Source organism: Lepisma saccharinum, chromosome 9 (assembly GCF_977018435.1).
Source record: "Lepisma saccharinum chromosome 9, izLepSacc3.1, whole genome shotgun sequence".
Classification (NCBI taxonomy): domain Eukaryota; kingdom Metazoa; phylum Arthropoda; class Insecta; order Zygentoma; family Lepismatidae; genus Lepisma; species Lepisma saccharinum.
In genome coordinates, this window is record NC_139237.1 from 73,332,314 (window position 1) to 73,357,569 (window position 25,256).

The 25,256-nt window shown below is 37.3% G+C and overlaps 1 protein-coding gene across 2 annotated transcripts in view; it reads left to right on the plus strand.

Annotated features, from left to right (window-relative positions):
• The window catches only part of LOC145992141 (multicopper oxidase 3-like), a 104,410-nt gene that overhangs the window by 509 nt on the left and 78,645 nt on the right, over nt 1-25,256 (plus strand). Inside the window, exon 1 of one of the 2 annotated variants that reach the window (XM_083128407.1) lies at nt 17,116-17,629. The exons of the other annotated variant lie outside the window; for it this stretch is intronic. Within the exon in view, the coding sequence (XP_082984533.1) occupies nt 17,446-17,629 (184 nt within the window). The 5' untranslated portion in view covers nt 17,116-17,445. Of the gene's footprint in view, nt 1-17,115; nt 17,630-25,256 lie in introns of those variants that run through there. 2 annotated transcript variants of the gene reach the window in all.

Consider the following 25,256-nt stretch of genomic DNA (forward strand, 5'->3'; position numbering starts at 1 on the left):
TACTTATAATTAATTAATTAGCTGAATTAATACTAATAATGCTACTAATACCACTACTACTACTATTAAGTAGTAGAGATCTACATAAATATAGTATTTATGAAAGCAATAGAACGAAATTACTTTCTAGTCATTCGATTTTTATCAAATCCTGGGAGCATTTTTTTTTGTTTCTTTGTTACGAAATAATTGTCTGGTCAACGAGGTGAGACATTTCAAGGGTGAAGAAGATCCATAAATACAAGAAAATATATTAAAATAAATTGAAATAATCAAAGTATGGAACTCATCCAAGGAGCTGCGGTGATCTGGTCGGTAGAGCGTCTGACAAGTGACAATCACGCGGGAGATCCGGATTCGATTCCCGAAATTGGTAGAATTTTCCCGGTTTTTTTCCCGCATAAATGTCCCCGATAATTCACATCCTGCGTACGCCAGTGTGTTGAACATGGTTGCAACTGAGATACAAAACAACTTTTTTCTCTTTTAAATCATAGTTACCCTAACCTAACCTCATAAACTCGTGTTTATTTTCAAGGCATCACTCTGAAAGACGCATGTGTTTAGAATGCTCTGCTTTTCTCCATGCTGCATGGAAATAATAATTCAAATTTTATTATTATTATTATTAGTAGTAGTAGTAGTAGAAGTAGTAATAGTAATATTATTGTCCCAGATGTTTGACTGAAAAATTGGCCATTTATTTTTTTCCACAAGCTCAAGGGGGGGTTTAAACCCCGTAACACCCCCCTTGCGTACGCCACTGATGACATTGATATGGTCTTCAAGAATTTTTTGATGTATAATTGCTTCCATAGACGCACTCTGAAAGTTTCTAAAGAGGGGAAAGGCGGTTCAGCTGTAAAAAATTAGAGTACCATTATAGGTGAAAAATAGCGAAATAATTGCATTAGCCTAGGCCTCTTTTGTTAAAAAGGCAGGGTAGTACAAAACAACATTTCTGTGACGTGAAGTCAGTGTTCAGCTCATATTCCCTATATTTGTGCTTCTTTTTTCTCTGTTGTTTACGATTTCAATAGACCAGGATTCCAATTCGTGTGATATGTATTTTATCCATCCTCGTCACCAGAGAAAAGTAGCTACTAGCTAACGTTTTCTCTCAATTTATGGCGATTACAAGTTTTAAAACGTGAACCAGTAGAGCTATGAGGGTGTGATATACGGTAATCGATTGACACTGTTGCTCCTTCCTTGAGTGTTGCGCTGAATAGAATGCCTTTGTGCGAGTAATTAGATTTCTGACAGAGGAACGAAGTTACCTTACGATTTGGCACACTGAAATTTCTAGAGGAAATGACACGAAATTTTGTATTTAAACATCAAACACAGGTTGCAGGTCTTGGGATCTAAGGGTGCGATGTGTATATCATCCGGTAAATAAGGCACGGTATATTTATACTTATTTAGCCTTATACATAGTAACTCTTATTGTTATGTTCTAACGGCTTTGTACAGTATTAGATGTTTAGTAGCAGACATTGTTGTCGAGTATAGTGCACTTTGAAATGAAATGAAAATCATATATGTACTTACCAACTATATTGTAAGAGAAAATATTGTATTATAAAATTAAGAAATTGTAAAATTATGAAATGTAAAACAAATGTAACTGGTGCATAGCTGAAAAGCTAAAACCAAATATGCATTTAGAAAAAAAAAATATATATATATATTGCTCTGTGCTAGGAGGGTTCGATGGGACACTTGCATGTCCCTTGTTTTAGGTCAACATCCCATTCCGCACACTAATACTAACGAAAATAATGATGACATGTGAAATCAAGTTTATTGTAGTAGATATTGCTTTATATAGTTACTCGTCTATATAAATTAGTTAGAGAATTACAAACAGAAGTTCGAAATTATATTTTATGTGGAAAGTCGCACAATATAGGTATACTTCTTCTTATTGAACGAGCTGTGTAAAAGTTAATAACAAAATAGAATAACCGTACGTTTCAGTACATTAACTTTATGAAATGTAGAAAATAATAAAGTTGTGCTGGATATTCATTCATTCGTTGAATCTAGTGGAAAAGTCTCCCCAAGGATAGATATAATATAATAATGATAATAATAATAATAATGGTAAATTTGGAAAGAATGCATTATGTTTTAGTTTATAATTGTATAATAATAATAATAATCAAAACAACAACAATATTAATTGCTGTTCATATTATTTCTACTGTTCAAATTTTATCAAAATTTACCAAACTTTCTGGCGAAGTCCGTGATGTAGACTACTGCATTTTCTGATTCTATTACTGTATTTTTCATAACTTACATTTTGATTAAATGATATTAGCATATAAAACATTAAAATATGCAAAATGAATCACGCAAATATAAGTTCAACTTTACTGCAAAGAATAAATAATAATAATCGACTGTGTTTTTTCGATGAAATACACATTGAACGTCTCATATATAGTCATAAAATATGAACGAAATAACGCTTTAGGTTTCATATCCGTATTTAGTTTGTATTGTTTATTATCGCTTGCTTTGTTGTTCTTGTGAAGTGTTCTACAACTCTTAACTCGCAACTTAACGTATTTTTCCGACGACGTTACTAATGTGCAAAACTCAATGTTGTTTCAGCAACCAGTGGCGTGCCCAAGGGGGCGTTATAACTCCTTCCTCTGGCTCAGTATTTCTTTAAAAAAGTAACGTTAAAGGCAGGAAAAGACGGAAAAATGGTCGACTGCTAAGAAAAGTATACTTAACACTTAACTTCCAATTAAAAAGATTATAATAAAATAAAGTAAATAATTAATATAATTATAACCCCCCCTTTCGAAAATTCTGGGTACGCCAATGTCAACACCAGACTATACTCAGGAACCGGATTCCCTTATCCGTCACAAGTGGTTCGGATCCCACTTTAAACTGTAGGTCCAGTCCCGATTAGCCTTACTGTGCATAAACTGGACTTAAAACAGCAATTCAAACCAAACCAAACCCTTATCCGTCACACTCCACGCATTAACAGTCTCAGTCATTTGTGGAGGCGATTTGTCAAGGTTATTATTATAAATAATATTTAATAATTATTTTATAAACGACATAAAAAAATCCTGGTGAGCTATACAGTGAAAGCTAACTCTGTAACCTGATACAAATGGCGAAAGCAGATGAATCATCTGTTAAAGCTAAGCTAAATCTCAATTGTTCACTCACCCTCGCTTTCTACGAGTGCATTAACGACCGCATCACTTTGCCTCAAGTGGCAAGATGCCCAAGATACTTTCCTCGATGAAATAACAACAGCAGCTACCTCTTACTCCACTTGTAAGTTAATTTCTATAAAGAGAGCATTTGGAACTGTTTATTTCGCAAGTCATTCTTCAATCAGGTCCTGTAGGAGAATATAGTTGCCACGGTTATCGTACATCAGAACGCATTGTAGGCAAATTGAAAATTAATTTAGTACGATCTTGATAAGTCAGTTTCTAAATACACTGGTACCTCTAGAATTTCCAATGCGTTCTTAAAACAAATGCGCATAACGGACAAAGTGGAAAGGTGAAGTTGGTTTGGAGCAATATTTTGTGTGTTGTAGGTTACGTCCACCCAGTCCGGCAGAATTAACTTGAGAGAAATGGCCCCTCTGTGAGTGATGCAACTGCGCTCGAATTGGCTAGAGCGGGAGACTTCCCGCTGTAACGGGCCAACGGAAACTCTAATGTTCGGGCGCGCGAAATGTTACCAACTGTTGAAAGGACTGTGCAGTGACTGGTGAAGCAAGTTTTCAAATTATGGATTAAAGGTAAAGCATAGGCGGAGTTCTGGAGGGGCCAGGGTGGGCCTGCCACCCCAACTTTAAAAAAAGACTAAAAAAATAACACATGATTAAGTTCAGTTACTACATTTTTGTTCTGAAGCCATACCGCAAATCTTGACATTCGGCATGATGGCATGTGCGGTAATTGCGCCGCAATAGCGGGTCTTAGACGGTTTGATTGATGTGTACAGTTTGAGAAACGAAAAACGTAAAATGAAATTGTGTTGAGTCAACAGTTACTGCTGGGGCATCAAAAGAACTTTTCAATTTAATTTTTCTAAAATTTCTGAAGCTTACTATTGTACCGTTACCTTTTTAAAGTAATACGAGTATTGTATCAATAAAAAATTAATGAAATGCAAAATGCAATAATCGTACTGTTTTGCTTCTCTTATAACTGCTATTTGTTTACTTAAGCAAGGAAATTTAACATTTTCAAATCTAAACGGCCTAAAAGTAAGTGTTTTTAAGTTGTCGTTTCTTTTTAATTTCCGGGGCAAGGCCTCCGAACCCCTTATAAACTAGGGGATATTCAATAACCCTCAGGTACATCATATGCTTCTCCCAGAGTCTGGCCCCCCAAAGCAAAAGCTCACACTCCGCACATGAGGTAAAGAATAAACTGTTTATCCATTTATTGTGTAAGATAGAATACTTACAATGCTTATAATTTTCTTAGCATGTCCTCTTAATACAGTGATATTTCCGTTACACAATCAAATCTCACATCTCCCGTTGTCAGCTGATTGCCCGTGATTCGCGTGAGAGTCAAGCGTTCGCTGTAGGTTGGTACTCCTGCAGCGGCGCCGGCAGCCATTTGTCTCAAGTTAATTCTGCTCGACTTGTACGTCCCACGAAAATTCCCAAATGCACAAAAAAATGTTTGGGTTGATTGATTGATTGAATTAGGTTATTTTACGTCGCTTCTCTTCGAATTTTGGTTAACCGCGAAGATAAGAATGAATAATAATATGAAATTGGTGAAGGTGCAGTCACAAAGGTATCCATGCCCAGGTCGAGATTCGAACCCGGAACCCCCAACGTCGCTGTGATAACCATTCCGAGATGGAAGTCGATAACTTCTCTTGGGTGCGCAAACTTAAATAATGATACAATTTATTATTTTTTTTTTTAAATAAAAGGTCTTTCAGCTGACATCATATCTGAGCCCAACTTTATGAATTGCACCTGGAATAAACAGCAGAATTTTGCAGCAAAGTTAAACATCTTTGACTTTAAAGCAAGATTAATTCGATGTTAAACGTGTAGATGGAATCTGCATTTACAGTGAACAATCGCGATGTATAGCCCTACTTCATGTGTACTAATTATTTCAGTTTTAAGTCCATTTTATGCACAAAGAGGATAATCGGGACTGGATCAAACAGTTTCAAGTAGAAATCAAACCACCGTGTGCTTTCACCAGACATCGAACCCGAGACCTCTTGATTACAAGGCGACGAGGTACCACTATGCCATCAGGGAAGCAGTTCTTGTTTTGTTATTCACACATTCAGTGGCGTGCAGAGGATTTTCGAAAGGGAGGGGTTATGTGCTCCTTTTTTAAGTAGTCAGCCCTCATTTTGCCATATTTTCCTGCCTTTGACTTTTTCTTAAAATACTGGACCAAAAGGGGGGTTATAACCCCCACAAACTCCCCTTGGGCACGCCACTGCACACATTGAAACCTTATTAGAAGTTCATTTTTTTATACAAGATGAGCACAAAGTCGCTTTCCCCAAAACAAGTATTTCTTCATTTATTGGGGAAGCGACTTTGTGCCCACCCTGTATATCGAGTAAATATTCAAGGAGTTTAAATATTTTTCACGAAGGACTCGAAATTCGTCAAATCAAGGGTAACACACTTCTGGAGCATCATTTGACATAGTTAAACGTAGCCGACCTCTGTGGTGAAGTGGTTAGCACAGTGCGCTACGACGGCAGGGGTCCCGCGTTCGAATGTATTACCTTACCTGGGTATTGGTGATCTTTTCGAGTGTCCCATCATCAATTTCTACATCCTCATCGTGGCGATTATCCAAAAGTGGCAGATAAGCGACGCAAAATAAATCGCTCAGTTGAACGTGTAATTTCGGTTCCTCTGAAATGTTTATGGAGCAATGTTTTGTGTTCGGCAATCTTCGTGTGTTGCAGCGGCGTATACTCTGGGTCACCTAGGTAATCGGAGATGACCCGACTATAATTTTTAAAAAAGTTGTTTTTTATTTCTTCGCAATATCCTTCCGAACCAATCTTTGATTCGCATATTTCTTTACTTCCAGCGCGCGAATGTTTTTCAAACGTTTGCCGCTGAATGTCCGAGAGGCTTTCAGCCACTTCCTCCAGCTGGTGGAATCTGGTGACGTCAGGGTGAGATTCCACCGGCTCCCTTTAAATCCCTTGACGGGAGGGGAAGGAAACACTGCTTCTCAGGCGCGGTTATTCCGTGGCAAGAGTAAGCTGCTTCTGGAGAGAGTCCATCGGTCGCACTCTCCACCCCAGAGCCTTTGCCGTTCCCTCGGCTGGCACCCTCTTCTGCCATTCTTCCCCTGTGGCCTTTGTATCGTAGGAGCTGTGTTGTTTACGACAGGGAAATTTCTCAGGAAACATAATTCTGGGTTCGCAAATTACGTACTGAAAAGAAAAGTAGAGAAAATACATCTGAAAGTGCGCGAGAAACAGGGAAATGTGAACAACATTTGCGAACCAATTCTATGTTAATTCTCATTTTACATTTGCTTCTGTCTTCCTGATATCTGCTATTTCAACAGATATTGTCATAGGAAAAAAAAAAAAGCTTTAATATTGAAGATGACGGTAATTAAATAAATTAAAATTTAACTAGAAATTCAAGACTAACCCCATATGCTAATGAAATTATAGGTGATTATCAATGTGGATTTAAACGTAACAGATCAACTACAGATCAAATTTTTCACATCAGACAGACACTTGAAAAAAGTGGGAATATAATCAAAATGTCCATCAGCTATTCATTGATTTCAAAAAAGCATATGATTCGGTCAAAAGAGATAAATTATATAATATATTAGTAGAGTTTGGAATACCTAAGAAGCTTGTTAGTATGATAAAAATATGCACCAGTGAAACAGAAAGTAAAATTCGTGTGGGTATTAATATCTCTGACAAATTTACAATTCATGATGGGTTAAATCAAGGAGATGCATTATCTCCATTGCTCTTTAATTTTGCCTTAGAATATGCTGTTAGGAAGGTAAGAGAAACTAAAGAAGGACTGAAATTAAATGGTGTGACTCAGTTGTTAGCATATGCAGATGATGTAGACTTACTGGGGGATGATGTGAATACAATTAAGAATAATGCTAAAATATTTTTCAAAACTGCTAAAGAGATAGGTTTGGAAGTTAACAAAGAGAAAACTAAATATATGCTTACAGGCCGAAACCAAGTGTTAAGTAATAATCAAAATCTAATTATTGATAACAACTCGTTTGAACCAGTTTCCAAATTCAAATACTTAGGAGTAATATTAACAAATGAAAATTATATTAAAGAGGAAATAAAAATAGGCTTAATTCAGGAAATGCATGTTACTTCTCTCTTCATAAACTTTTGTCTTCTCGTTTAATATCTAAGAAACTAAAAGTTAAAATATACAAAACAGTAATTTTGCCTGTAGTATTATATGGATGTGAAACTTGGTCCCTTACATTGAAAGAAGAACATAAATTGAGAGTATTTGAAAATAAGATCCTTAGGAAAATCTTTGGACCTAAAAGGGATGAGGAGACAGGTGAGTGGAGAAGGTTACATAATTTAGAACTACATAATTTATATTCATGTCCAGATATTATTATAATAATTAAATCAAGAAGACTTAGGTGGGCAGACCATGTGGCACGAATGGGAGAGGAAAGAGGAGTTTACAGGATTCTTGTTGGGAAACCTGATGGTAAGAGGCCTGTAGGAAGGCCAAGACGAAGATGGAGGGACAACGTTGAGATGGACCTAAGGGAAATCGGTGGGGATGGAAAAGAGTATATAAAACTTGCTCAAGATAGGGAAAGATGGAAGGCCTGTGTTGCTGCAGCCATGAACCTTCGGGTTCCAGAAGGCTAGGGAGTTAGTTAGTTAGTTAGTTAGTTAGTTAGTTAGAATTCAAGAAATTACACCGACCTCTGTGGCGGAGTGGTTGCCACAGCTCCCTACGACGTCAGAGCTCCAGGGTTCGAATACCGGGCTGGGCATGGGTGCTCTTTGTAAATGTCCCTTCATCAATTCCATATCATCACTTGTAGTGATTAGCCAAAAGTGGCAGAAAAGCGACGTCAAATAACAATTTAATAAATCGATTAATGAAGTAATTAAACTATTTATATGCTTACTTTTATTCATTTTTGTATTTTAAAATGCGTGATTACTTTCTTTGTAGCCTTCAAAACCAGTGAGAGTATTTCTTTCACAGAAATGAATAATTTTTAAAAGGGAAAGCTATCAGAAATAAATTATATATATACGTACACACATATTAGGTAATTTAAGTTGCTTCTCCCCCTCTCTAGATTAATAATGAACATAATGATAAAAGATGTTTGAATGTAAAATATATAAACAAAAACGCAATGATTCCAACTTATAGAACCTCGCGCATCGCAGGGAATATGAAGTCTGTGTCAAGCAGTAAGGAACCACAATAGAAGATTGGCGCAGGGAATTGAATGCGTGTTGTAGCGATTCGAGAATTTAATATTTGTTTAGCTGTTAGTGGTTTAGTATTCGTGCTAGTGCTGTGTTTAAAGTTAAAGGCAATGGATATAATATAATATTTTCGTGTGAAAATATTTGGAACTGGATCTTTTCCGGAGAAATTGCAAATAGTTAATGTAGGTAGGCCAGTAGAATCTCTTGTACCACAGGTCTTGAACTCAAACTTCCGTGTATAAAAACAAAAATCAGGAATCAGAACTGGGTACTGGGGTAACTTGAATTTTACACTTCAATTAATATGGTTTTTTTTTATTTCACTACCGAATTCCTTTCATATTCTTTGTTACAGGTTTTTTCTTATAGATTTATTATATTATCTTGTTTTATTGTTTGAAATTCTAAACGTAGATTAACTGCAAGTGCAATCACAACAATTATTCCACAGTGGTCGCAACAATAAGGTAACATTTTTCACACATACATTCGTAAATCCTGTATGAATGTTGAGGTAATTTGCAGGGAGACTTCAGGAGTGGGTGGATGAATCAAGTGTCTGAGATTACCCACTAGTTAAAACCAGCATACGCCACTGGTGTGTTGTAGGTTACGTCCACCGACGTCACACGAAAAGTTCCGAATACACAAAATGATTTTCTGAATTGATGCATTTTTAGTGCAACAAACAGACACAGTAGGTGATAAGAGTGGCTTTTGATACATTACTCTGTATTTTTCGTTGCACAGATGAGCATTATTAGCACTTTACTGTGTTTTTTGAGTCAACATATAGAGTACCAATCGATACATTTTAGGATCTGTGTGTATGTACTTCCATGGTTAAAACATTTTCCAAAAGGCAAAATTAATGGATTAAAAAAAAACAGCGGTTATCCGAAAGAAAACTAGTGTGAGAAATTAATGATTTTTATTATTATAATTATTTTAATTTTAAACAGGCCTTAGGAATATTAATAGACTCCTCTCTCATATTTGATGAGCACATTTGAGAAACATGCAAAAGAGCAAAGAAGATGCTTGGTTATATATTTTTCTCATGGAAAGTTTTCCAAAAAGAAGATACCTTAATATACCTGTATAAAACGATAGTTTTTCCAATTCTTGAATATGCTAATGAATTATGGTTTCTGACAGCCACTAGTCACCTTCAAAAAGTTGAATCAGATTATTATGCATAAAGTTTAAAAACAATACTATGACCAACATTACTCTGAATGGTTAAGGCTCGGCTGGACCTTTGGCATGCAAATGGGCGAATTTTTTTCAAATTTTCCTCTCCATTCGAAAAACTTCTTGGATATTTCAAAATATGAAACATTACATCAGCTTAGAATTCCTTCTAGAGCATTGACGTGAATTTTCATGTAGTTTTCTTTCACTGTTGTCTAGATATTATCAATAGTTTTGTGATTACATAAGTCTATTAAACTATTGATAATATCTAGACAACAATGAAAGAAAACTACATGAAAATTCACGTCAATGCTCTAGAAGGAATTCTAAGCTGATGTAATGTTTCATATTTTGAAATATCCAAGAAGTTTTTCGAATGGGAAGAAAAATTTTAAAAAATTCGCCCATTTGCATGCCAAAGGTCCAGCCTTAACACAGTTGAATATGTTTACCTTAGAAGAAAGAAGAAAAATGAAAGGGATAAATTTTGTACAGAAGATCTCAACTTTCCAAATTGACAGTGAATACTTTTTGAATTATGTCTCATAAAATTCCCAGATACTCCCATAGGTATGTCTCAATTCTTACATGTCTAAATAAGGCCAGACGTTTAGTAGCTGATCTTGTTGAAACCTACAATCTGAATTTATGATGATAGGATCCATTGTATTATTCTGTAATTATGTATTCAATTCTGTAATTTTGTGTTACCAATTTTGGCATAGTGATGTACCTGGTTGTAGAATCGTGCTCATCACTTAAATAAATATTATTATTATCTCTAGTCAGTTTTAGTAGTAGTAAATTTTTAGTTCTCACATTTCGCAAAACGCTAATCATTGAGGACTTGTGCACATAGAGGCCATGTTCAAAAGTGCTCTGGGAGAAAGTCTGTATTTTTTATTGTACGAAGGGGAGGAGAAATTATAAGGGTACACACAGCAGGTGCCGTTGTCCCTTGAAGTGGGCTCCATCGGTCTTTCACTTTCTTCTGCCCGGCGTACAGGAAGGAAAAATATCACGCGATATCCTGGGAAGGTCTCTCCTTGCACAGCAGTATTGCTAACCCAATGCACATTTCACTAAATTCAGGTAACAATTATTGCTTTCTCCTTAATTTATCAGAATTTATTGAGGACCATCTCCTAGGCGGTAGGAATATTACAATGAGCAAGGAGATACAGGTTGACCCCCACAAAAAAGGTACCCGAAAGCAAGGGCGACCGTAGACGGGGGGGGATACTTGCCCCCCTTGACATTTCTGGAAAGACATGATATCATTCAAAGGGTGAAATTGTGCCATGAAAACATGGATGAGTGGTGCCATGAAAGAGAGCAGATTATGTTGTCTCTGATATATGATGCTTCATGCTTTAGCATCAAGCCACTTCCTCCCACTTTGAGCTTTGCTGCCCCCCTTTCCCCCTGAGAAAATATCCTGTGGCAGGCCCTGCCCGAAAGTATCAGGTATCAGTATTTCGGTTGGTGGCCGGACAATTGCGATGGCTACACAAACCCCAACCTCATTGGGACCCCTACGAACTTGAATATACCCTAGAATTGTACGCTCAAATAAAGTAAAAAAAGCAACTCTAATTAAAACACATACAACCAAAATAATAAAAGAAGTAATCCCAATAAATAAATCTAATATAATTTACTACAAAAAGAACAATATATCTTCATTTTTGAATCCTAAATTCAATGCACTTCTCTGCCATTATAGTAATTATTATTAATCAATATTATATATATAATATAAATATTTGGTCCTTTCGTACTAAAATATTTTAAATATTAATAAATAGAAACCAACCTGGCTCACGCCGGTTTGAACTCAGATCATGTAAGAAATCAAAGGTCGAACAGACCATCAAACTTGAAATGCTACACCCAAATGACATCTTAATCCAACATCGAGGTCGCAACCCCTCCTATCGATATGAACACAGAAATGAAATGGCGGGTGGACAATTGCGATGACATTTTAAATCTTCTATCAAATTGAAGGGTGACTTAACACCCCGTACAATACCTCTTTCAAGATAGTTATATGAAATATTGATATTTTCGGCTTTGAATTTGGTTCGGTCAAGTTTTTGAATATGGGTTAGAGCCAACAGTCAAGGCACCGTTTGAAGTGACCCGTTTCCTCATATGTACGAATACACTTTCCGACTCTCTCGTCGATTTCAATGTCACGCTTCTTCTTTTTCTGACCTTCTAGATTAATTTTCGTCCGCATGTACAGTGGGATCCATGAATATTAGTGCAAATTGTTCATCACCATGTTCGTGTATTTTATTTGACCCAATAAGAGCTTCAAGAATTAAAAGAAAACTCAAAACAAGCTGTTAACTTCTGCACCAGCATACATAAAAATCCATAGCTTAAAAACACACAGGATGTAAGAGAAAAATTAATAAAAATAGTCATGGACAATTTACACGGTAATACTCATGGATCCGACTGTACTTGATGTTGGTGTCTTCTGCTTGGCTCTTGAGGCAGGCCAGAACGTCATGAATTTTTGCATGCGGTCTTCCAAGCCACCTATTTATTTTGTTGTTCCAACCTTCTACAGCATTATTAGTTCTGTGGCGACTTTGGTAGGTTAGGTTAGGTCCTGCTCGTCGCAGTTGTGCTACCATTAATGTGTAAAATTACCTTCACCGTTAAGATCGTCGCAATTGTCCGTGATTTTGGTTTCATCGCAATTGTCCGCCATCGCAATTGTCCTAGATTCTTTCGGTTGCCTCTTTTGGGGTACCCTGCATTATTATGATCGTGCAGTGGCGTATTTAAGGAAAGGGGCTTATGTCTCCGCTGGTACACTCTCACACAAAACTAATTTGGTTAACATTTATTCTATATTAATCGTTAAAAAAAGTTATTAGTTTTGAAATTTACTGCACGTAAGCTACAACTGCACGGATATGTAATTGCACACACGCCACTGAACATGAATGCATAGCCAGTAATAATAAGTCTTAAAAACAGTTTAGCGTATAGCGATACACGGTGCGTGTGTGTAATGAAAATCGTATCTGTACCAATTCCTACTACGTACTTGGAGATAGGTGAGACACACAGAGGCGTGCGCACGCCAGGCGGGGTCAAAAGCCTTTATCGAAGTTCGGTCGGGGAAAGAAAAAATACATTCCATGTCATTGTTTTACAAACTGTATTGAATGGATAAAAAAAAAACAGGGGCATGTGTTGGGGGCATGCACGTATCTAGAAATATATTTCGGAGGGGTGGGGGCGAACCAAGTGTCTCAATAATAATAATAATGATAAAATTAAATGATTACATCATAATTATATTAAATTATATAAATAGTAATTAATATATATATATAAATTAATATATAATTATTTGACAAATAGGTACAAAGACGGTATGAAAATAGAGATGTATTCATTATCTAGCTTTTGTATAAAATCATCTGCCCTGGAAAGGAAATTAGTGTCAAATTGATGAAAAATTTAAGATTTATTGAATAACAAGGAAAATATGTTAGATTCTGTAGAAAAGTTTATCCATATTATCATACATAGTACTGTACATACGTACGTACAAACATATGTGTTTCGTACTGTCCTTCAAAAGCCTTATGATTCCAATATTCAAGGAAATGAATGACCTTCAATTATACAACCAATGCTAAATAAGTATATTTTTATTATTTAATTCTACTACTTCGTAAGTCTTTCTGGGGGGTCAGAACCCCTGGACCCCCTAAATATGTCCTTGCTAGGGCGGTACGATTTATTGCCATTTTAATTATTTTATAAGTTTATGAGTAAAATAATGATAATGTATTTACTTGAAGAATATAGGCTATTTATTCTTTGTGCTTATAGAATACCTCTAAACCACAAGTTATGTTTTAGAAATCATTTCAAATTATAGCAATGGCTTGATCGAATGTTGATTACAAAAATGTTTACTAAATCATTGAGAGAAATTTGTACCCGTTAAACCCTACCCTTACATGCCGATGCCGATGCCCATACGAGAACTTAATAATGACATATGGATTTACTGTCCCAGTAACTAACCGTTAACGGTAAAGTTAATTTCACAAAGAACCCTCTGGCTAGCTTGGAGTAGGACAAGCGCAGTCTCTTTTGCTTTAAACAAACACATTCAAGGTTTCCTCTTGTAACGTTACCCCTTCGGCTAAAACATTACACTGCACGTTTCCTCACAGCACGGATCAGTGTTGCTAAAACCAGAATGCAAAATTTCCCTTTTTCATCCAAAATTCCCTTCATCTTAGAAATATGGAGCACACACAATTTTGTTGTTGTTGTTTATGATTTGGTGTTTTAAGTCTACTATGCACATTAAGGCTAATCGGGACTGGACCTACAGTTTAAAGTGGGATCCGAACCACTGTGTGCCTCCACCGGGTATCGAACACACACAATTTTATCAACTACTATTAGTACTAATTTTCCTGTTAGTAGTTGTATTATAAATATTATTTCCATTTGTACAGTACAAACGTTAATTAATAGAAATATCAGGATTGACTGAATAGACGAAAATAAGTAGTGAACAATAGATAATGAAGATAGCAATATTGCAGACTTTCACAGATGTACGCAATGTTTAAATTCGCTAACTAATTGCGTTATTGTAATAATTGGATGATAGTGGAGAAACACTAATTGTTCCAGAGCTCCAAATTTAAAAATTTAATTATTGTTCGTTTTTCGGGGAAGGAGAATATATACTTCATAGTCTAATGAGTTCAAATGTACCATGTGAGTCGGTTAGCTCCAAATTTTCCTGTAATTTTTATGTTCATCGTGATTTTTTCTTTTTACTTAAAATTTCATGGAAATAGGGAAATTTCCCTTCATTTGGCAACACTGACACGGATATTGTGTAGGAAACGGCTGAAGATTGAGAAGAAACTTTCACTTCGTTCGAACACACCACTAACCTAGTTCCTTATTCGAGCGCTAGATGGCTCTGGGTGAAATCGCCGAGTACTCTGTAAGCCCGGTAAAGAAAGATCATACCGACCTCTTTTCTCATAATTATTGTTGTTTCATTGGTTCTTCTTGGCATCGGGAGCTTTGGGATTTTAGCGTGGATGTAGGTGGTGCGCATTGGAAAGGGGCCAGGTCTCCTCTTTGGAAGTTTAATGTGCAAGTACAGTAATTACATTTTACTGACAACCAGCGTGGTGGGAAATCACTCAAGAACAGGCACATATCTAGAAATATAGTATTTTGGGAGGGGTCCGAACCGAATGTCACAAATAATAATGTAGGCCTAAATGTTTATAATCAACACTTTTATTTGATTAACCTGCTTTTTCACATTAAACAAAACAGTAAAACTAAAGATGGAGTAAAGAATAGCCATCTTACAGTAATATTAGTTAACGAAACAAAATTTTTAGGATTAACTATAAATGAAAATCTAAATTGGTGAAACCATGTAAAAATACTTGTTAAAAATCTAAATTCCAAAATATTTGCACTTAGGATATTAAAACAAACACTTGATACAAATTAACTAATTCAGCTCGTAGCTATATTATGCAATGTTTCATTCACTAATAATTTATGCAATATAATTTTGGGGGAACTCACCGGCAAGTTTAGAAAACAAAAGCAAGCCATTAGGATTATAGCAGGAATAAAGATTAGGGAATCGTGAAAACATTGTTTAAGAATTTCAAAATATTAACCCTCCCTTCACTTTACATATATGAAATGGCATTATATGCGAGAAAAAATATTACGCCACCAAGCTCAATAGAACATACATATAACACTCGAAATAAACAGCTTCTAAAGCAATACTTCACCAGGCTAACATTAGTTCAAGAAGTACCCGAACAGATGGCAATTAAAATATTCAATAACCTATCAAACGATATAAAAGCAGAGAATATGACAAGTTTCAAACACAAATTAAAGGAACTATTAGTCAATAAGGAATATTATAGCGTTAGTGAATATCTAGATTGTAAATTATAAAAATTTTGTAATTATATTGTTTATCTGAACTGTACTGTACCAAATACCAGTGTATATGGTTTATATGGAGTAATAAAATTGTAAATTCTAATATGTCTATTCATAATAATAATTACGAAAATAGGTAAATTGATTACTATTATTGTTATTATTACATGAATAGGTATAAAGGCGGTGCAAGACTAGATATAACATTTATTTGGTTTATGTATAGTAAAATCACTAAAATTTATGTAAAACAGCTACACTGCCAAGGAAATTGCCAAGAAATTTAAAAATCTAATATTTATTGAATAACATAAAATTGATGAAAAGTGAAGTTCCTGATTAATATTTTTATGTATATTATTATAAGTACTAGTGCATAAATTTTTGAATGCACTATGAATTTAAAGCCGTATTATCCCATTTCTCGTCCTCTTGTACGTTCCACGTAAATATGTAAATAACCCTTGCTTATATATCAAATGCTCAGAAGTATTCTGATTATTACATTTAGTACTTGGTAAGTCTTTCGGGGGTCCGGACCCCTTTGACGCATCAAAGTTACATCAACTGCATAGGTGTACGTTCGCATCATTGTCTTCTGGTTCCTGAGATAAGTAAAGAATTACCTTATCGCAGTACAAGCAAACGGTCCCAAGTTATGATCGTGTTCTTCGTCATTGAACTCCATCGTCGAGGGAATATGATCTGGAACTTGAAATAAAATAAATACGAGAAGTTAACCACACACATCACGCTTTGAAATCTCTTGCATCATTCTCGTTTCTTACCCGCTCGTCCTCCAACATTATATCTTATAAATTGCATTATATCAGACGAACAGATGCTAATAGTGACAGAAGAGAAATATAGCAAGAAAATAAGAAGTAGAAAAGGGCCCAAGGAATGAAGAGATGGGAAGGAAAGATTAGGTGTAGAGAAGAGAGAAAGGAGATCGAAAGACATAGTGAAAGAGAGAGAAAGATTGAGACAAGAAAGAGTGAGAGATACACAAAAAGAGAAGATAAGATGAAGAAGGAATCAATGCTAAACGATCGATACAGAGAGATAAAGAAGAAAAGACAAAAATAGAGGTAAGGGAATACAAGATAAGAGAAAGGAACAAGAATGAAGAGAGAGAGAGATACAAAGATAAGAGAGAAAAGAGAAGAAAATACAAAGTGACTAACAAAGAGAATAAGGGGACACAGAAGAGAGACAGGGAGTAGGTAGATGGAAAGGCAAACTAAGATAGGAGGAGATGCAGGCACACACATTCACTCGCGCGCGCACAGAGAGAGAGAGATTGGTGTTGTCGAAGGGAGCAGAGTTTGCAACTGTTCTGTGGGAGTGTACAATTAAATGAGGCATTCTCTTGTGTACCTGGGAGACTTACGTAATGGAAAGTGTGTCCAGTCGAGACTGTGCGAGAGAGTGAAAAGGACCTGCCAGAACAACTTTCCTTCTCGTTCAGTCTCTCACCAGAGGGCAGGCCTGCGCTGTTATCGGTTCTCTCTGTTGTCGTCAAGGTGCAAGGGCAAATCGCGCTTGATTCTTCAACCATTTAACTGGCAAAAACACGATGCATTACCAACAATAGTGGTCAGACAACTTCTGGTCTAATTTTCGAACGCACACAACAACAACGGCTGTTCATTACTAGATCTTTAATGTATTCGTTGTGGACATAGGTTAACTTGTCACAATTGGATCGTCAGTGATCATTTCATACAGCTGGATGATTGTGATGCCCGAGTGTAAAATATGATGAATAGTGTGGATGAACAAAAGTTCATGGATTTAAGCAGCGTTTGGAGTCTGGTTCAAGGGAACTTGCAAACCATTGCCATGCACACGTCGAGTTTGAAAACGTGGGTTGTGCGATCCTCGATCTTTATTGGAATGGCAACAGCTGTGATGACTATATTGTGGCTCGATCCTATACCACGTAAGTACCTCTTATTATTATTCGAATTGGCTAGTGTTGTGCACACAGTGTTTATGCAGATAATACAGACTTGACAATGCAAACCAAGTGGTTGTTTCAACAGAACTAGCGTTAATTTCATTTATGTCCGCGTATTCAAGGGGGAGTGGAGGCGACTTGGTGTCAAAACTAAGCAAGGGCACTTTACTTCGCCTTGGTAGATTAGACTTAGCATTAAGAGGCCATAGTGAGAGCCAAAAAGTGGATGGCAAATGCCCCCTAATCGCAACCACTGGGGGGAGAGCGGTCATGTTTGAGCCTTCTCAAAGTCCTTCAACCCAAAAATAGTTAACATTATTTATCGCCTTAAATTTTTTCTTGCATATTTATTATTCATGTATTTAATATAATGTGTGAACTGGAGAGACATAATTAGCACTACAGAAAAATAAACTTTACCCCTTGAAATAAAATCATAAATACGCCACTGCCTACACCAATAGTGTGTTGTGTCCAGTGGCGTGCCCAGAACCTTCGAAAGGGAGGGGTTACGTACACTATTTTTCGTAGTCATCACTCATTTTGCCATCTTTTCCTACATTTGACGTTCTTTTTTTAGGAATACTAGGCTAAAGAGGGGGGTTATGAACCCCACCAACCCCCCCCTTGGGCACGCCACTGGTTGTGTCTATAGTTCATAACTGTTCGGAAAGAGAAAAACATTGACAGGGCAAGTAACAAGTACAGATAGTTGTTTTTCAATAAATCCAAAAAAAAAAAAAAAAAGAAAATCAATAAGATAGTGCCACCTGTTTTCAACTTTAGAAACAAACTACTGAAAACAAAGAAAACCACTTTTCCACTTTGTTACTTACTCATCACTTTAATTTGCTACCAGTCAAGCTAGAATTTCAGTGCCTTGTACTGAAGTTTGGGAAATTTTAATCACGATTTAACACTGGTCGTGCTATTCGGAAGCTTACGATTTTAAATCCTGTGTTTTTCCCCTCCTGGTTTTTCCTCTGCCACTCCAAGCAAATCTCGGTACCGCTCCCTTTCTCCGGTATTCTGTCCCGTCATTCTCGTATTTCTCCGTAAACTACGTATATTAATTAAATTTACATAGTTTACTTAATTAAATCATCACAGCTGAGGAAAATGGATAGAAAACTTTCATCGGACCTAATGGCATAGTGATAGTCTTCCACAGAAACATGTGAAGTTGCATAAGCAGAATTATGCTACATTCTTAATTCTATTAGCTGAGAATTTCTCGTGAGGGAAACAGCGATGTCTTCTCACACGTGATTTTCCATTCTCACACTGCTTGCCTTTGACATTCGTGGCTTTCCAGTTACCACCGGTAACACGCTACGATGCCCCAGAGGTCCTATAGGATCGAATCATTGCAAAGACAGTCATGGCTGATTCACATCGCCTAATGACTATTCCACAATCACTTTGTCATCGAGAGGTCCCAGTAAAGGCACATTGTTCTGTTTCGATTAAGGTATCTGAGCATAAAGTAAGCTTAATATAACTTTTCTGAGCATCATCACCATGAGGATGTAAAATAATCACGAATACATGCAATACACGGTTTTAGAATTATGTGTGTAATATGCCACAACTATCGCTATCTTTGAATTATTGAGAAGATGCATGGAGTATAATGCACCACGAATGAGCATCAGACTGAGTCCAGCGGAAAACATTTCCTCCGGGCTTGAGACACTTGAACTTTCTGGCAACACGTTGCCCTGGAACTCTTTATGTTATGGAAAGAGCTACAAAAACAGTGGACGAAAAAGACAGGAAGGGGAGTAGAAAGGCAGAAATAAGAGGAAATAGGAGAAGAAGAAAGAGGTAAAAAGGTAAGAAGAAAGACATAGATAAAAGAGAGAAAGAAAGCAAAGAGAGATAGGAAGAGAAAGAAACAAAGAGGAGAAGTAAGAAATATGTAGATAGAGAAAGGAGAAGAAATATAGAGGACGGACAGAGAAAGAAGTTGAGACGGAAAAAGGAAGAAAGTGTGGTAGAAAAAGGAAAAGAGGTTAAATGAGAGAAGAAAGAAAAGTAGAGGCTTAGAGAAATAGATAAAGAAAGGACATGGCAAAGTAAAAGAGAATGCTAGCAGCCATGACAACCGAAGCAGTGACGACACCAGGAAGGACAGGATGAGCAGAGACGGCACACTAAAGTGCCTTTGAAAAAGATCAATCCTTATTGTCGAATTAGTTTTTCATGCTATGCTTATACTGAACCATCAACAGCCTTCCCTTTCAAAGCGGATGAGCAGAGAGGGCACACTAAAGTGCCTTTGAAAAAGATCAACTCTTATTGTCGAATTAGTTTTTCATGCTATGCTTATACTGAACCATCTACAGCCTTCCCTTCAAAGCGGGGACACTGAATTACGAATCTTAGAGTGCCACACACGTAAATTTGCCGTTGCGTAGAAACGTATTTTCGTTTCGTCTCCCTCTCTCTTAGCATCACGTGTTCTACCCTGCTCGAAAACCTTCGCTATTGTTGCCATATTGTCATTCCATTCCTGGACACACTCGCGCAAACTTCATTGAAAACAATTGAACAGCGCTCCAGCTCGCGGTTCCCACCGGTCAGCAGGGACGGCAATGTGGCAATATAGCACGGCGGAGTCGTTGCTTCTTTTATGCAGTGCATGTTCATTGGCTAGCTAGTAACTAGTGTTGCCAACTGTAATAATGAAGCACTATTTCTGTCACGGAAGGGGAAAGCAGGTAAAGTGGCGGTGAGTTTTGTTGGATTGGAAGCACCATATTTTTATTTTATACTAAGTATTTGACCGGTTTGACGTTGTGTGCGTGTATTGCGTGTGTTTATGTAAAAGTGTGTGTTTGCTGATGAACGTTAAATTCCATAATGCCTCCAGTTCTGTCGAAGTTGAAATCAAAAACCTTGCATAGCCAAGCTCGGGAAATTCTAAGCAACGTGCACGAGTTCATGAAGGAGGAAGCCAGTCATGGTGTTAGCATCCCAATAAAGCATTTTGGCAAGAGAGCAGCGAACAGCAGCAACAAATTGTTCATATTTCATAATTTTGGAATTATTCAAAATAAATAAATTATGTGGCTCCAACATCATTTCAACTCTGGCTCCGGCACGTGTTCTTGTAGAAATTGCATAGAGGAGGCTGTCATTTTTGCTGCTTAATGCGATACATATTGTTTTCTGTGTTAAAATTGCCATGCTTTGATGGGTGACCAAGTTCATAGCAGGGCCGGCGGAAGGGGAGGGCGAACCGTCCCATCGCCCAGAGCGGCAAAATTTGAAGAGAAGAAAAAAATAAGCCTATTGAAAACTGTGATCGAGCGAGATATTCTTTTGCGCTGAATAGTATTGAAATAGCATAAGAAGTCTCATTATTTATTTTATATTTTGATGTTTTAGTTAGGAATATATTGATTTTCAATTTTCCGTTGCTGCGTAATGACCGGGGGGGTCGAAATAGAGCGGCATCTGCCGCCACCTCCCAGGGAGGCAAAATGACTAGCGCCGGCCCTGGTTCATAACAAAAGAAAAAGCCGCGCAGCTTATCGTCTAGTGGCAGTATATGTACTTGTTATTGTTGTGGAAGCCGGCATCCTTTGTAAATGTACAACAAAGGCAACCGACTGTCGCCGATCTCAGAGAGGAAATAATAATACTGCTTCAGGAGGAGTGTTATGGTGCAATTGTAGCGGTTTAACACGTTGGCATGTTATTATCTGCCGTTGCAGTTCCATACCAGTGTATACGGGTTTTGGGAGTGAAAAGTTAGAACGCCACCAGTGCATTAATGCAATGAAAAATAATATATATATTTTTTTATTTTGTTTGAAATCACTCAAATAAGGAATCGTATGAAGAAGTCTTCTTTGCAGCATTTTTGGTAATTTTACTTATGTGTTAGTTCATATTTTGCGAATTTTTAGTCCATATGTATGTAGCTACATACATAGTCACTTGTTAGTACATATTAATCCTAGTCCTGGTATAATGCATGACGTTTAAAACTCAACGTTAGATAGACCTGAATTCTCTAATTTTATTGTTGTACGTAACAGCTGTGCATCGGCGCACCGCAGCGATTTTTCTATCTGCTCCATTAGCAACACTGCTTCTTTAGTTCTGTCGCGCATTGCACGGCAGAATTATCTGCGCTGGACTCTACGTAGCATTTATTCCCATAGGCTGTTAGTCTGGGACAGTTCTTGGGGCATTATGCAATTGAATGAAAAATGCAGGGACTTTGAAGAACAACTCGTACTTTGGACTTCTTTGAAAACACTCATGAGACACTCATGCTACATAATGTCTTGCGTGTTGCTCTATTCATAGCGGGCACGTAGCCAGGAGGAGGTTTAAGGGGGCAGAAGTCCCTCCTGAAATCCTACAAATATTTTTTTGCAAACAGCGTATAGTGAAAATTAATTTAACTTCCTTCCCAGGATTAAACATCTTGTATAATAATTTGTAATATACTAAGAAATTCATCTTCAGAGCTTCTACCCTCCAGTTTTTCGCCTTTAGATGGCGGCTGCTGATAAGAAATGAGCCCCTCCCGAAATAAAATTCTGGCTACGGGCCTCATTCATAGTGTGTTTTGACTCTTGGCTGCTCGCGAAGGAAAGTTGCCTTGTTTAGAGTCCATGGAATAATAACTTATTTTTGCAGTCTGTCTTGTCTTTTGGCGGGAAGTATTTTTTTACCCCACTGATAGAATCTGAAGTTCTGTTGATCGTGGGTACAATTTATTATCCGTTGAGGAACTAGCTGGTTACTAAGTTACAGACACCTTGTGTATGTGCATGCATTTCTTTCCGTTTTTGTATTTTTGTTCAAGCTTTTACCTCTTGGTTTATCTCGACGATGGGGATGTGTAGTGGAAATGAATGGTGGAACAAACACAATGATACATCCGGGACTTGTAATTCGGGACCCTTGGCGTCGGAACAAGCTTTGCTAACCACTCCGTCAAGAAGGTATACCTTCGCCTCCATTGGTTCATCTTAAGCGCTCATAGCGCAGAAACTAAGCGCTTTCGAGGTAAACTTTATAGGCAAAAGTTACTTGTTTTTATGATATCTACCAGCACCCAAGCGTTGTTGAAAGAGTTTTCCGACACCCTGTGTATATATATATATATAACTGTTATAATGTCATTAAATATGTCAATTATTAAATAATTAAATTATATTATAAAATATACAATATATTATATCGACTGTCTTTCATCAAAATGTAATTGCAAATTGAAGATTTTAATGTGCTACTGATGCTATGAACAATGAAGGGGGGACAAAAATTAGACATTAAGAAGATAATAGCTTCCTGTGTAAAATTTACATATAAATGCTATTATATATTCTATTAATATATTTATATACTTCGTGGTTACTGACGAAAGGCGACGAGAAGTGGAGAAGAAATAACAAGTCGGTCTAATTTCTGTTTTCTGGGGATTGCTAGGTTCAGTGTCCTAAGAGATGAGGCTCTTTGTTGTCAGTTCTTTTTGTAGGTTTTCGATATTATTCCAGTCAAGCATATTCGAATACCAAGTTAATTGTTTATAGGAATTGTTTGTTTCTTGTTAAAACAAAAACTTCCGCCCGGGAAAGTTTGGTAGGGGGAAATTTCAGGACAAGATCGTTGGTGGGGGAATTCCCCCTCGTCCCCCCCCGGGATTTCGCACCCCACTGTACTCCTTTTACAATCAGCCATAGTGGAGCCACAGGCAAAAGAGCCTGTTCAGTCCTGTGCACCGTCGCAAACACATCATGTTTACATTTGTTCGTTCGTGGATTTCCCCTATCTCACGTGTCCCTTGCAATTGTTGATATTGCATGCACGAAACACTCCGTGGTGATGTGGTTAGCACAGTTTCCTACGGCGCCAGGTGTCTCGGGTTTAAATCCTGGCCTAGACATTGTCATTTGTTAATTCATCATATCATCCTCATCTTCGCGATTAGCCAAAGGTGGCAGAAAAGCGAATTAAAATAAACCCAATCAATCAATTATAGAGATATTTTGGAATGAGTAATCTTTATTTTCAGTCTGCCCATTATTTATTTGTCTTGGTCAGTTTATAAATACTGTCAATGCTTCTTACAACATCGCAAGTGTCATTAATGTTTTGGATTTTGCTCAGGCAAGACTCCCAAGTTGTTGTTTTGAAGTCGTCTTTCTTAACGAGGAATGCTAGTGGCAACCCTGCACGCGCCTCTTGTAGTTATGTCAGAGCAAGCGTTTGCTGTGTTGGGTTGCATACGTACAGGATAGATTTTAAGCGCTTATAGCGCAGACACTAAGCGCTTTCGAGGTAAACTTTATAGGGAAAGTTACTTGTTTTATGATATCTACCACAACGCAAGCGTTGTTGAAAGCGTTTTGCGACACCCTGTATATATATATATATATATATAGTGTATACGTATATGTATGTGTGTGTCTGTCTGCTCCTTCCTCCCCACCAATCTGCAGTGATTTCGCACCCTAAGTGGGATCCACGAGTATTGCCATGCAAATTGTCCATCACCATGTTCGTGCACTTTATTTGACCCAATAGGAGCTTCAAGATATTAGGTATAAGAAAGAAAGAAAAGAAAACTCAAAACAAGCAGTTGACAACTTCTGCACCAGCATACATATAAAAATCCATCGCTTAAAAGCACACAGGATGTAAGAGAAAAATGAATGAAAATAGTCATGGACAATTTGCACGGTAGTGTTCAAGGATCCAAGCTCGCCAGGAGCCTAGACCTGGGAATGGGTGTTCTTTGTGATTGTCCCTTCATCAATTTCATCATATCATCCCTCATCCTCAGTTTCGCGATTAGGCAAAAGTGGCTGAAAAGCGAAGTACAGAGCATTCCCTGACATTCACTACGAGGCTCGGCGGCCCGGCATCAGGGCTTGTCTTTCCCGGCGAACGGGGTCCGCGACAATCGCTAGAGTCGGCTATTAAAATTACAGTTTTCATATTGTGTACTAACCTTGACTACAGAAGGTGTTGAAAATGATGTCCCTCTGCTGCAACACATTCCTGGAATCTCCGAAGGAAATTGGCATTTACACGTCTACTGTAATTCTCCCGATTTCTCGTACAATACTCTCTTTTAACTCACGAATAGTGTGCGGATTGTCTTTGTATACTTTATTTTTTTAATTTCCCCATCAATAAAAATTGCAGGCTGACAAATCGGGGGACCTAGAGGGTTTTTGAAACACCCGTTTCTTGCGAGAGGCGGCGGATAGATTTCCGAGGAGACTGTTCTAAACTTTGTCCTATCTCATCAAGTTTTTCCTCAGTAAGGACACGTGGGTTTTTCTTTCAACTTTTATTCAGAACTGACCCTGTTACTCTAAACTTTTTTATGAGGTTTAATATAGTGGTCCTATGTGGAACGGGAACACCAGGAAATTTTGTTGCAAACCGTCGTCGCACTTCTCCACAATTCCTCTTTCCGAAGTAACACTCGACAAGATAAATCCTTTGTTGTAATGTAAATTTTTGTGGTGCCATATTAAGCCACAATCTTCAACACACGGACACGACCAGGACAGGAAGTTGGGCATACTCTAACACATCTGTATTTAAGCAGAGATGCACTCAGGGTTAATTT